The following is a 13,602-nucleotide window of genomic DNA, read 5'->3' on the forward strand; positions in this document are numbered from 1 at the left end:
TTTGGATCATAATTTTCCTACTAGAACCTAAATTAAGCTGCAGATTTTGTACTGATTATATCGTTACATAAGTAAAGTATATTACTCACATATTTCAGAAGATAATTTCTGACTATTGTATAACACAGAAACATGGTGCAAGAAAGAAATTTTTCCGTACTAACAGTGGTCCGTAATGTACTGAAAGTCAAGTTACTGTTTTTGACTTTTTAAAATAAAACTTGACGAAGAAACTAGAACAAATTCTACTTAGGACTGTGGGATCTTTTCGCAAGTTGGATTAAGATACTTGGAATATTTAAGGATTACAGTTATGTTGCCTGGTTACACTTCATTCCATAGCAGCTACCCCTGTTGTTTGGTCCCGGACTTTTTTAAACCTTATCCAATTGCCTCAGCTGCACCGACGGCGCAGAGGCCGCCGCCCAACTTTTCCATAGACAGTATCTTGGCCAGGGACTCGGCGCCATCACAATCTTCTGTGCCTGTGTCCGGATCGTCTTCGGCGCTGTGGGCGCCGCTACATTATCATTACTCTGCTGGAACAGACCTATGTGGTAAGTGGTATTCCAATGTGAGGCAAAAATCTGGTTATTTCTTATATGTATCACAATATTACTTTTCCTTCTCTTCATTAAGATGTTGTTTCAGTAGCTCGGGTTGATGACTACACTACACTGCAAATCTCCAGACATTTTTTGAACGCAGACACTTGCCCCCTTTTCTGGAATACTTTAAAGCACTCTTTTTGGATACGTTTTCAAAACACTTTTCAGAACCTTTATTTGGCCCAATACACTTTTTAAACAGTTTTGGGGACGCATTTGAGAACATTTTCTGATCACTGACATGTGTCCCTTCCTTTAAAACACTTTACAGCATGCTCTTTTGATTATGATGCCTGTTGTTTTAATTGTTCATTGTGCAGCAATTTTTCCTGGCAGCTGTTAACCACCGCCAGGCAACGAACGGTCTCCGACCCGGGAAAGTCATCTTTTTTTAAGGGCCTTCGCCACACCAACCGACAACTATTCATTGTTACGAAATTTCCATTATTATCATATTGAAAGATTGTATTGACTGGTAGTGAACGAAAGTTATTGAGATTATATTTTGGCGAAATAGAGCGATGACTGAACAAGTGTGCCCAGATGCGTTCCCAATGTGCTCTCAAATGTGCCCAAAACCTATTCTCACATATGTTCCCGAGTTTATATCACACAAACATCCCGAGCGGACAGATTCGAAGTACACTCTCTTTTTAACGGATCACATTTGAAAGAAATTTTAGTTGTTTGAAGTGTCACTTCATTAGTTCACTAAATGAAGAGGCTTTAGCCTCTTCATTTATTTTGTACAAACGGTTAAATCCAAAACCTTGCCGGCCTCAAAATTGACCTCGACTTGAGCACAAGTGGCTTTTTTTTTTTAAATCTGCATTACAGCCACTTAATCCGAAACTTTGTTTATCATCACATTTACAGGCACTTTCTCTGAATTTTAAACCTAAATTTCATGCTATTTTCCTGAGTTTCTGTGTAAGCAATCCAATCCAAATTCTGTAAATCTCAAATGGAGAGGGGCGGGGGCTATTTAACACATTGTAAAGCTTCGGTACCATTTTGAGATAGAAATGGAAAAAGAGAAAAATAAGAAAATAAAAAGTTTCTTGCTCAGCAAAAGAATTAGGTAATATTTTAATAAACCTCGATGACTTCTTATTGATTCATTCATCACTTTTAATCGATAAAAATATCTATATCTGTACCCTTTATTTGTTTACTAGCTGCGTCGCCCGACTTTGCACGGCGCACCTCAAAAATAATGCACTGCAAATAATCAAACACTTTTTCACACGGACGCTTTTCTCCTTTTTCAGAACATTTATTTTGGAACATTTATTAGAACCGATGTAAGAACACTTTTTGAACACGGACACTTGTCTTTCTTTTTAGAACACTTTTCTGAGTCAGTGTCCAAAACAATTCTAGAAACACAGTTTGGAACATATACTTAGTTCAGCCCTCTTTTTAAGCACTTATAGGATAGCATTAAACACACGTTTTTGAACACTAAACATTTTGTGGCACACGTTTAGACATAGTTTCTAGAATGCGTTTTAGAACGATTACTTAGCACTAATATCCTTTCAGAATACCTACTTCACAAGTATAAAAGAAGTTTTTAGAAACAATAAATATGCACTAAATTCGCGTATTTTGAGACTGCAGGCTGATGATGATTTAGGCTTTGTATGAATCTAATTATTAATCAGCATAGCTACTATGAAAATTTAAAATACAAAGATATTTCCAAAATAATTGAATAGCTTCCATCAGCAGAATTGCACACAAACAATGTGTACTAATAAAAAAAGTTACAGGAAAATGTACAAAACATTACTTACTACAAAAACTGCATTTATACATTTAAAATCTTCATTTCTCAAGAACAAAATTAATAAGTCTTATTTGTTTGAATTTATTCTACTTTGCTACTCAGTGATCTATTGCTTGGTTTATGATCAATGACTATAAACATTAGTAGTGTTCAGAAAAGAAGAAAAATAAATACCTTTGTGCTGAATAGTAAAGTCAGACCAAACAACAAAAGTAGAAGCACAAATTTGTAATTTGTAATTGTTGTTTGGTCTGACTTTATTAGTTTAGTTCCTTTAAAAAATGTATATGCAGTGGAATTCTTTAATGACTAATCATTTCCTTGAAAATTCACTAAAGTGTTCACTGCTGGATCTGGGGGTGAAGGGGGGAGTCGGGACCCTTGACCCCGCGAAGCAACTTTTGAGGGACAACAAATTTACTCTTTTTTCCGTGTTTTTTTTTTTTTTTTTTTCATTCAAACTTAATATAAAGCTTGAAGGAAGATGGGTAGCAGCAGCAGTTTCAAGATTTGCCCTGGCTCGGAGAAATCGTATATCCGGTCCTGACAATTATCAATTAATTCTTATTAGTTTTAGTTCCTTGCATGAAGAAAGAAAAGAGTTCGCAAATAAATAAATAAATAAAAAATACTTGGTCTTCAGTGGCTGGTATACACTTTCAGTTTAATAGCCCTTTTTTTGCTATTAGTAGCCACTTCATTCAAAACATTTTATTTGTTTATTTTTTGTACGAAAATAAAAATACTGCATTAAAACATGAGCTGTGCTGGAAAAAAGTCTATCCCCCCCCCCCGCCAAAGGTGAGTACAAACCTTTTGTATAAGCTACCAAGTTTATGCTTGCTAGTTTTGAGGGGTGCAGTTTGGATCGTGAAATTAATAATGACCTTTATTATTAACTAGTGATACCCGCACGGCTTTGCCCGTAATAGAAAAATCAAAAGGTCTTTTGGTTCGCCTGTATATTTACAAATAATGTATGGTGGATTTTCTCACCAGTTGGCTTGTACCCATCTTACGGTTCCACATTATGATAATTTCGTATCTCGCCAATTGGCTTGTGTCCATGTTACGGTTCCACGTTATGATAATTTCGTAATTTACTCGTTCATCTTATGATATTTTTTTTCTTAAAATTGGAATAGAAAAAGAACCACATCGAATTTTCGAAAAATCGCTTCGAGGTGCACACCCCCATGCTACATACTAACTTTGTGCCAAATTTCATGAAAATCGGCCGAACGGTTTAGGCGCTATGCGCGTCACAGACATCCAAACATCCAGACATCCTCCGGACAGAGAGATTTTAAGCTTTATTATTAGTAAAGATTGACAGGAAAGATGTATATACTATGTCAGAATTTGGGATTGTTCTTACTTCGCAAACTAATTGCTTCAAAACAGAAATGATTTGTGTATGAAAAATCATTGGTGCAAACATTGTGCGGCCGGTTCGGTTTTTAAGACGCAACCGATTGAGCATTCCTTTTAGCTTCCAACGTATGACATTTAGTCGCCAGATGGCGAGTGCTTATTTTCAGGTGTAACTCAACAAAATATTAAGTTCATTAACTAATGCAGCTACATTAATACGCATGGGATTTATACTCCAAACTTACGTACATAATAACACTGAACTAAGTTCATCAAACATATCTAGTCATTAAACACAATATGTTTAAAAATAATTTATTTAAGTTTATACATACACATTAAAATATTTACATAAAAATGCTTGAAACGATCTTGCTTTCTACGACCAGGTAAAAAATTATCTTTAAAAAAAATAAGAAAAAAAAGTTTTTTTTGTTTTTTTTGTTTTTTTTTTTAAAATATACACTTGATTACGATAACACAAGCAATACTTTATATATATTTATTTCTAGGGGAATGTGGGGCAAAGTGAGATAGCGGTGCAAAGTGAAATGGTGAAATAATTACTTTTAGCGCCAACTATCTGGTAATATTTTAACTATATAGTAGCACATGTACTCTATTCCAGCCAGAAAAAAATACATTTCGAGTTTAAAATTAATGATAATACAGGCAATTTTCAAAAAAAGACATTCATATTGTAATATTATTATTATATGATAAAATTATTGCTACTAACATTTTAAATATTAATTGAGACTTTCTAGTATTTGATGCAGTATTTTTTTTTTTTTTTTTTTTTTTTTTTTAAGTTAATATTAAGCTTATTTGTATTTCTAACATTTCGCACAATTAATTATGTACACGCGGGGCAAGGTGGATGGGGTAAAGGGAAATAGTTTATTTCGTTTGCTCACTAAATCATTTACAAAATCACTTACGGATTCATTAATTAATTAATTTATTTGCATTCCATCATTCTTTAATTCACTTATTTATTCATTCAATCACTCATTTTCGTATTAATTCACTATTTTATGCACTCATTTATTTTTCTTTATATATTAAGTATTTTATTCATTTAATTATTCCTTCATTGTTTCATTATTTTCTTATTTTTAACTCTACCCTTTTTTACTCATTCATTTGATCAAATAAATTTTTTTATGAGTGAATAGAACATTTTTCATCCGAAAATGTTTTATTTTTCACTTTCTCCATGAAAAAAATGAAGGGAAAATTTTCCCACTTTTTTTTTTTTTTTTTTTTGAAGACGTAAATTTACTACTAAGAATTTAAAAAAGAAATGTTTCATTGCAAGTCTTGCTATAAAATACAATGTTCTTTCTTTGTGAAGTGTAATTTTCAAAAGAAATTGCCAATTTGTTCATTTTGAAAAAAACTCAGCCATCTTAGCAATTTCACTTTACCCCACATTCCCCTACTATTTTTTCTATAATTATAATTTTTCCAGAAAGAGCCCCTACCCTTATCCTTCTCCTTTTCTTTTTACATCGTCAAAGATAGCTAAAACGTTTTAGACATATCAGTTTCAAAAATTTTCTGGAGACCAAACCAGAGTTTCCTTCCTCTAACGTCACTAAAGATAGATTTGAACTATACTTTTTACAAAAATCATTTTCAAAATATTGCGGTGAATGTATTTCCCTTTTTCCCTCACTCAAGTTACCTTACAAAAATGTTTTTAACACTTTAGCTTCAAAATATTTTCAGCTGAAATAATTCCCTGAACTCAAAACCCAAAGTTCCTTAAAAATGCCTTAAATGTATAGTTTTAAAACTGCAGTTTCATTTCTTCTCAGAGGTCTCCCCCCTCCATACTTTTCCCCATCTTTACATCATCAAAGACAGCCTAAACATATTTTAAGACTAGATAAATCTCCGGGGAGATCTCCCTACGCCCTTTCCAGAATTTAAAAATGGCTTAAACTTGCGGTTCTAATATTGAATTTGGCATTTTTCTCAGAAAAAGGTCTCATACTTCCCGTTTCCTCAGCCGTGGTCACCCTTAAGCTATCTCTCAATGTGATAGAATATATAACTACTAAAATACAATGAAATAGTTTTAACACTGCAACAGCCATCACGTTTAGTTTATCCAACAGTTTTTACAAAATCTTTTATCGTATTTTTAAAAAAATTATTTTTGATTTTGTTTTTACGTTATCAGATTGTACCTGTTTTATAAAGAAATCAAGGTTTTTTTTTTTTTTTTTTTTTTTTTTTTTTTTTTTTTTGGATCTAAAATTTTTCATTCACATGTTGAACAACAAATTAAAAAGTGGGATTTAAACAAAAAAAAATATGCGTCATGGGACGCCCGGCAGAAGTGATAACTTTCATAGGATTAAATAATTATCATTATTTAATCCTATGAAAGTAACAATAATTGGCTTATGGTTGCTATGATAAGCAACGGAATTTTTGCATTGTATGTTATCTAAAAATTTTGCAAAGACTGCATCAAGTACAGTTCCGTGACTTGTAGTGGCTTCTTCTGGCTTATTAATCATTTGTAATTGTAATTTGGATTGTAGAAACGTTATTAAATTTTTTGCTCGATCAGAAGCAAAATTAACATTAAAATCTCCGGTTAAAATTAAAGGAATTGTAAAATAATCTTCATTAACTAAAGAAGATCCTTCTTGTGTATAATTTAAAAGCTGTTTATGAATAAATTGAATAATACTTGAAATACTTTTGTTTGGAGATATATATATATATATATATATATATATATATATATATATATATATATATATATATAATATTGAAGAAATTATTATTGCCAACATATATATATATATATATATATATATATATATATATATATATATGTTGGCAATAATAATTTCTTCAATTCAAAATTCAGAGCATTCAAAATTGCTCTAAATGAAAAATAATTTTATTCTTTGATCACCATTCAGACTACTTTTAAACATAAGTTTTGATGTCGGCGCAAAAACAATAGATTAAATGACGCGTCTTTTCTAAATATTTCGTTTATCAGAAAAAACACTCAAACTTACGAAAAATTTTAGATTTTACTCTGTGATGAACAAATTAAATGTTTATTTATTATTTTTGTTTTCTCGGCCGTCCCCAACCCCCACGTTGCGGAGTCTGCGAGGAGGAAGTTCGTTTAAAATATGTACACCTTATCACTCTGCTAGAGCTTTTATTCACAGATGCCGCTGTAATCCCAGTGGTAATACTGTTTTTATCAAGGATTTTACAATGAAAGAGTTTGAAATTTCTTTCCAAGAAATGGATTTTAGCAAATCACCTGGCATGGACGGAATCCATGGACAAATGGTGGCCAACCTAAGTCAGCTAGGTAAAGACTTTCTACTTGATATTTTTAACACCTCCTGGAACTCTGGACGACTCCCTCGGGATTGGAAAGATGCTCTCATCATTCCTATAAGAAAAATAGATAAACCAGCCAATGATCCTAATAGTTATAGACCAATCGCACTTACGTGTATCTCTTGCAAACTCATGGAGAGGATTGTCTTACATAGACTTGCCAATTATCTTGCGCATGGTAATTTTATTCCCTCTGAGCAGTACGGGTTTCGTAAAGGTCATTGCACAATGGATCAGGTCTTATTTTTTGGCCAGAATATCAGGGATGCTCATAACTTGAGTCCCACCAATCATACAATTGCTGCCTTTCTGGATCTATTTAAGGCCTTTGATAGGGTCTGGAAGAACAAGCTTATTTGCAAACTTCATACTATTTTCAATATAAGTGGGAAGATGCTGCCTTGGCTGGCTGATTTCCTAAGAGCTAGATATATACGCGTGAAATTTAGAGACATCATTTCAAGCAAAGTCAGACTAAGTCAAGGTATACCACAAGGATCTGTACTCAGCCCCACCCTGTTCTCCTTATATATAACCGGAATCGAGATTGGGGATAATACTAAGAAATGTACAGGACTGTATGCTGATGATATAATTATCTGGAGCACCAGCGGAAGTCTAACTACTGCTCAAGAGGACATCAACTCTTCTCTCGTTGAACTCGAGAAGTTCGCTATAGAGCACAAAATTATATTCAATCCTTCTAAGTCTGTTGCAAGTATATTTACCACAAATAGACATTTTTGTAATTACGAGCCTGAAGTTTTTCTGCTGGGAAAACGGCTGAAATGCGAAAAGCACCCGAAATATTTGGGTTATATCCTTGATCAGGAAATTCTCAGTCATGCACATATAAATAACTTGGTCCTAAGAGGCAAACAGAGACTGAAAATTTTAAAATATATCTCTGGCAGGACCTATGGAGCGGATGCCCAGACACTTCGAAATACTTATACTGCGCTCATTCGTCCCGTTTTGGAATATGGGTTTCAGGTATATCGGGCTGCCGCTGTCAGTAACCTTGAAAAACTGGAAAGGGTTCAGCTCTCTGCTGCAAGAATCATCACTGGCCTCCGAAATAGTTGCCCTAAGGATATTGTTCTGTATGAGGCTGACCTGCAACCTCTAAGGACTCCGAAGCAGATATCTCCTGGCTAAATACTTTGCTAAGCTTGTTAGTTATGGTGACCAGAACAGGACTTCCAGTTATGTACGAAACTGGAAGAATTATCAACGCCTTAAGAGACAGAGTCCACTTGGCTTTGCTGAAAGCGAGGGTTTCCTTTTTAATGAAGTTGAATGTGTTTCACTGACTTGTGGTCTGGATGCTGCCCCATCATTACATGAACGAGTTTTCTTCAAACCTCACTTGTGCTCGTACACCAACAAGAGCTCCCAACACCCGGAGTATCTTAAGACAACTTGCTTTGGAGGTTATTCACCAAATCCCATGTGATGCATTGCAAATATATACTGACGGTAGCAGGGGTGACGGCGCTATCTCCGGTAGCGGTGTTTATATCAGAGAAGGAAACGGCATTAAGATTTGTATTAAAAACCCCGATTTTTGCTCCGTCTTCCGGGCCGAACTTCTAGCTATTGAGGAGGCTCTGAATTATTGCGTCACAGAGAGTGTCAGTACTGATATTTGGATCTTGAGTGATAGCCGAAGCTCTATTCAGCATCTGTCTGAATGGTGGAAACAAGGTGACAAAACGACTCTGAACATAATCGAACATCTAAAACACTTGAGTAAACGTCTCACCATTACTTTTCAATGGATACCGTCACATGTTGATGTATTTGGAAATGAGATTGCTGATGGGCTGGCTCGTCAGGGGAGCCGAGAGATCTCTCCCCATAACGGATGCCTTTCTTTTTCAGAAATTGCCACCCGTGTTAAGCAAAGCATCAGTTCCTCTTGGAGACAGCCCCCTATTCATGAATGGTACAAAGCATCCCGCCCTGGCGCTGCTTTACTTCGGGCAAGTAGTAGGGAACAACAAACCGTCCTAGCCCGACTGAGAAGTGGACACACTCGAGCACAGCGACATGTGGCTGGTATTAAGGTTTTCCCCTTGTGCCCAAAATGCAATTTGACTCAGGCTGCTCCCGCCCATATTTTCTCTTGCATCGGCTGTGACCTGAATCAGCTGTATTCCGACCCTTCTGCTGTTTTGGAGGGACTTTGTTTGCACGGCCTCATGGACTTGGTATGATGTTTCTGTCTGCCAAGTGGGACAAGCAACAACAACACACCTTATCACAGTTCAAAACCCGCAATGAAGCGAGATATTTTTAGTATAACTAATCGCAAAAATGTTTTTGTTTTGAAAATGAATTTAAAAGTAAATGCTGTTTTGAATATATATTGATTACAATGTTATTGATATTATATTGTAGAATTCAACTCACCTTTCGTTAGGAGATTGCGTTATATTGCGACGATCATCCATCTTCTGTTGTTTTCATTACGTTTTCTACTATCACTTAACGCTTAAAGCTGACCCGAAGAGTAAAGAAACAAAATTTCCCGGACCATGCGCGCTTCTGTCGTATGCGCGAACGAAAGGAATGCAAGACGAGAGTTGCACCGTTACGCGCGTTATGTCACAAATAGGTTTACCCTCCCATAAGAAGTTATCACTTCAAAAAAAAAAACTATTTAGAATTATCTTCTGAACTAGCGATTTTAATTATTTTTGTGTCATGACCCCATTTTTAAGAACCTGAGACACAATACACGTATTGTACGTACACAAAACACACATTTATATAAGGCACCACGTTTGAACTAATTGCTTTAATGATTTCGGAAATTAGACAAAGATACTCAATGAAATTTTTAGCTAATATTTTGAGCTCAGATTACTCATTCGAACTATACTTTGCTGGGCATTCCTGTAAATCATCAATCATGAAATTTAAATTTCATGAATTTTTTAAATGCAACAGATAATAAAATTAATAATCCATAAATAAGATACTAAATGGTACGCAATATTTCATCCTCAAAATTCAAGATAAAATTAATTAATATAAAACTTTAAACAATATATATTGTCAAACATCATTACTTGGAAGAATCTTGATCCTTGGACTTAGGTTTGAATCTCATCCATATTATTCTGGTAGATTTAAATCATATTCAAGTTTAACCTAATCCAAGCCGTAGAATTTTGCCCCTTTTTTTCGGTTTGTTAAACCAAAAAGTTGTGCACAAGATGATCGATCTCATGGGTTGTTTACAAGCAAAAATACTAACGTATTAAAAAATTGCTAACCAGAAATATAAAATCACCTGAAATATTTGTAAAAACAATAAGTAGATGAGAGAATTTATAAAAAACATATAAATGAAACAGATGTTTTTTTAAACGATGGAAATTGAATAGCATAAAAAATGCCCTTCGACCTTCATTAGAAATGTCTATTGGGTCGTAGCCTGGAGTTTAGGAGCCCTTGTTTAAAACTCTAAATCCGAAGTTCTTAAAAAATTCTAAAATCTAAAGATTAGGACAGGAGCCTTAAATCAATCGTTAAATTTCAGGATTAAGATCGCAACACGTTAATCTTAACATAGTTTTAAAACATAGGATTTCATTTTATTTCAAAACTTAAGCGGTATGGTAAATTATTAGTTTATTTAAAACAAATGCATAAAGCTCAGTAAATGTACAAATACAAAATTAATCTGTAAAGATGATTAATGTAAGTAAGTAGCGTACCTTTTGGCCATTCAAAACATGAAGAAAATGATTGCGGCCGATTCAGATTGTTTATAAACCATGACGTAGCAAAGAAAGCGGTAATTTCACAAGCACTCTCAAATGTGCACACAATGTGTTCTCAAGTGTATTCCCAAACTTCGTTTGACTAGAGATTCTCAGCGAAACACATTCGGTGCACTTTTGGAACGTTTTCTTTTTTCGATTACGATTCTGAGTCGCAACTGACTACAACTGTATTTATGTCGAGGACTGCATACTAAGTGCCTTGCCTCCATTATTTTTTATACCGATAGATGGCAGCACCATCACCGGATCGTACAGTTGATGAGAATTTAGAACTAGTCCAGGAGCTAATAGCTACCTGGTGCTAGCACCCCCAGAGGTATCGTTTCACTTGGAGGACATTGAGACCACGAGCATATTTAACGTCGCCCAGTCCCCTTTAATAAGGATGGTGGATCTTCGACCATCGAGGTTCGAACTCAGGACCCTCCGGCCCCGAATCCGACATTCTACCGATCGGGCTACCACGGCCCTGAACGTTTTCTTAATAACGAAACGGATTAGTAAAACATTTCAGCTCACTTTCTTTGTTACAGAACACATTCGAAGTACATTTTAGCGCATATTCAGGCAACTGGAACACTTAAAGTGTTCCCAATGTGTACTGATTATTTGCAGTGAAGTTATGTCTAGTGACGCGTGTTTAACAATCAGACTTGAACAAAAGAAAAAAAAATCAGTAAAATTTTGCGGCAGATTTCTGAAAAATTACCAAAAAGTAAACATTTTAAATCCCCCGATTACAGGAGAAGCCTTTAAAACAAAACCCAGAATTTTATTTGCTCATATTCGAGACAAAAAATAGCAACAGATCTTTCGTCTCAATATGATTTTTTTCACGCTATAAATTTTAATAAACGCATTGTTGCGGAAAGTTGAGATGAAGCACTGAATAATAATTTTAATGGAGGAAAGCCTTCGAAAAATAGGGATTTTATGTCGAAATCTAAATGTCAAAATTAATAGTTTTTAATTGATATCTCCGATAAATTATTATCGAAGGATTATGTTAAATAGCCAAACATCAAGACGGGATCCATCGATACCTAGTTCGATGGTCAGTTCACTGTCGTTCGGGAGAAGAAACTTGGATATAGATACATAGCTACATACATAGGTACATAACATACATAGATACATACGCTCAGTTTTTAAATTATATAAGATTATTATTTTCATCATGTTTGAAGCATTTTGTATTTTTGTTCATAGTCAAGCTGCCACTGATTGTTGGAAAATCTGTTTAAAAGATACTCATTGTATTCTGGGCCCCATAATTTTTGAAAAATACCTTAGTCTTGAAAATGTTCTTATTCCAAAATTAAATTTCTAGGCAATGAAATAACAGTATATACTTTAATTAAAATAATCAAATAACTTTATTTCATTCATTTTTTTAATTCATTTTTTCCCGCACATTTTTCATTATTCTATTTTCCTAACGGGGAAAATGCTATTTGACCACTCCACTATAAGTGCCCACAGTTTGACATCTCTCTTTCTCGGTTGTATGGGAGGGGGAAGGGGTAAATTTACTTTTTGAGAACGTACAATACAATTTCTAATCAGCATAAAAATTAAAATTTAAGTAAACAGGATTTTACGATGAAATCTGTTTGATCTTAGAAAATAAGTAGAAAATAATAGCTTGAAGAAAGTGAGCCTTAGAGTTAATATAACATCTGATTCACATATTTGTCATGGAACAAGGTTTTTAAGTATAAGTTCTTTGATTGAAGTGAAATAATTAAATAATTCTAAATTAAGCATTTAGAAGGTGTGTATATTTCTTTCTCCATTTGCAGAGCACAAAATTGCGTTTTAAAAACTTTTTTTCTGCAAATATCCAGAAGGAGCATTTGGCACCCTAGTACCAATAGATAACTTCATATTGACAATACAGTTGGTTCTCTGCTTAACGACGCTCTATTTAACGACTTTCTCTGACTAAAGACGACTCTGACTAGACGACTTTGAGGAGACGACCAGACGCTCCACTGTTGTTTTAGAAACATTCTCTTTAAGGACGTATTCTATTTAAGGACGATTTTTTGTGGTCCCTTGAAAGTCGTTAAATAGAGAACCAACTGTAGTTAGGAAAAAGTTTCGGTAAGGAGCCTTAACCCTTTCTAACCTAACGTTACCACCAAAGCTTTGCAAAAAAGTCAATTTTTATATCAATTTTGAAAATTCCCTCTTGAAAATGTTCTACCTCCCCTTTCTCAGGTTATGCGGCGGGAGTGTTGTCTCCGTACCTGGGTCCCGGGTCGTCACCGGTGTTTTTGGGCGGCGGCGGCGCTCACCGGCGCAAGCGGCGGCATCGCACCATCTTCACGGAAGACCAACTGGAGCAGCTGGAAGCGGCATTCGAGAAGACGCACTACCCGGATGTGCTGCTCAGGGAGGAACTCGCCCTCAGGGTGGACCTCAAAGAGGAAAGGGTTGAGGTAAGTCTCTTTTCTCATGTTCCAAGCATCCAGGTCAAATCTGAAATTTCAACTTTTTACTGGAGAGGGCGAAGAATATTTACTAAGCGTATCCGCATTGCATGGGAATCTCCGCTCTCCTTAAACCACTACTATTTAAAAAAATATATAGAAATATAAGTGCATAATCCTCATAAATTAAGCGTAGTTTATCAGAA

General features: G+C 34.9%; 1 protein-coding gene across 1 annotated transcript in view; it reads left to right on the top strand.

Annotated features, from left to right (window-relative positions):
• Window positions 1–313: 313 nt before the first annotated feature.
• The window catches only part of LOC129223010 (homeobox protein goosecoid-like), a 42,373-nt gene continuing 29,084 nt past the window's right edge, over window positions 314–13,602 (top strand). The window contains exons 1-2 of the mRNA XM_054857574.1: window positions 314–557; window positions 13,185–13,405. Of these exons, the coding sequence (XP_054713549.1) occupies window positions 314–557; window positions 13,185–13,405 (465 nt within the window). The remainder of the gene's footprint in view (window positions 558–13,184; window positions 13,406–13,602) is intronic.

The sequence above is a fragment of the Uloborus diversus genome, chromosome 5, assembly GCF_026930045.1.
Source record: "Uloborus diversus isolate 005 chromosome 5, Udiv.v.3.1, whole genome shotgun sequence".
NCBI classification, from domain to species: Eukaryota; Metazoa; Arthropoda; class Arachnida; order Araneae; family Uloboridae; genus Uloborus; species Uloborus diversus.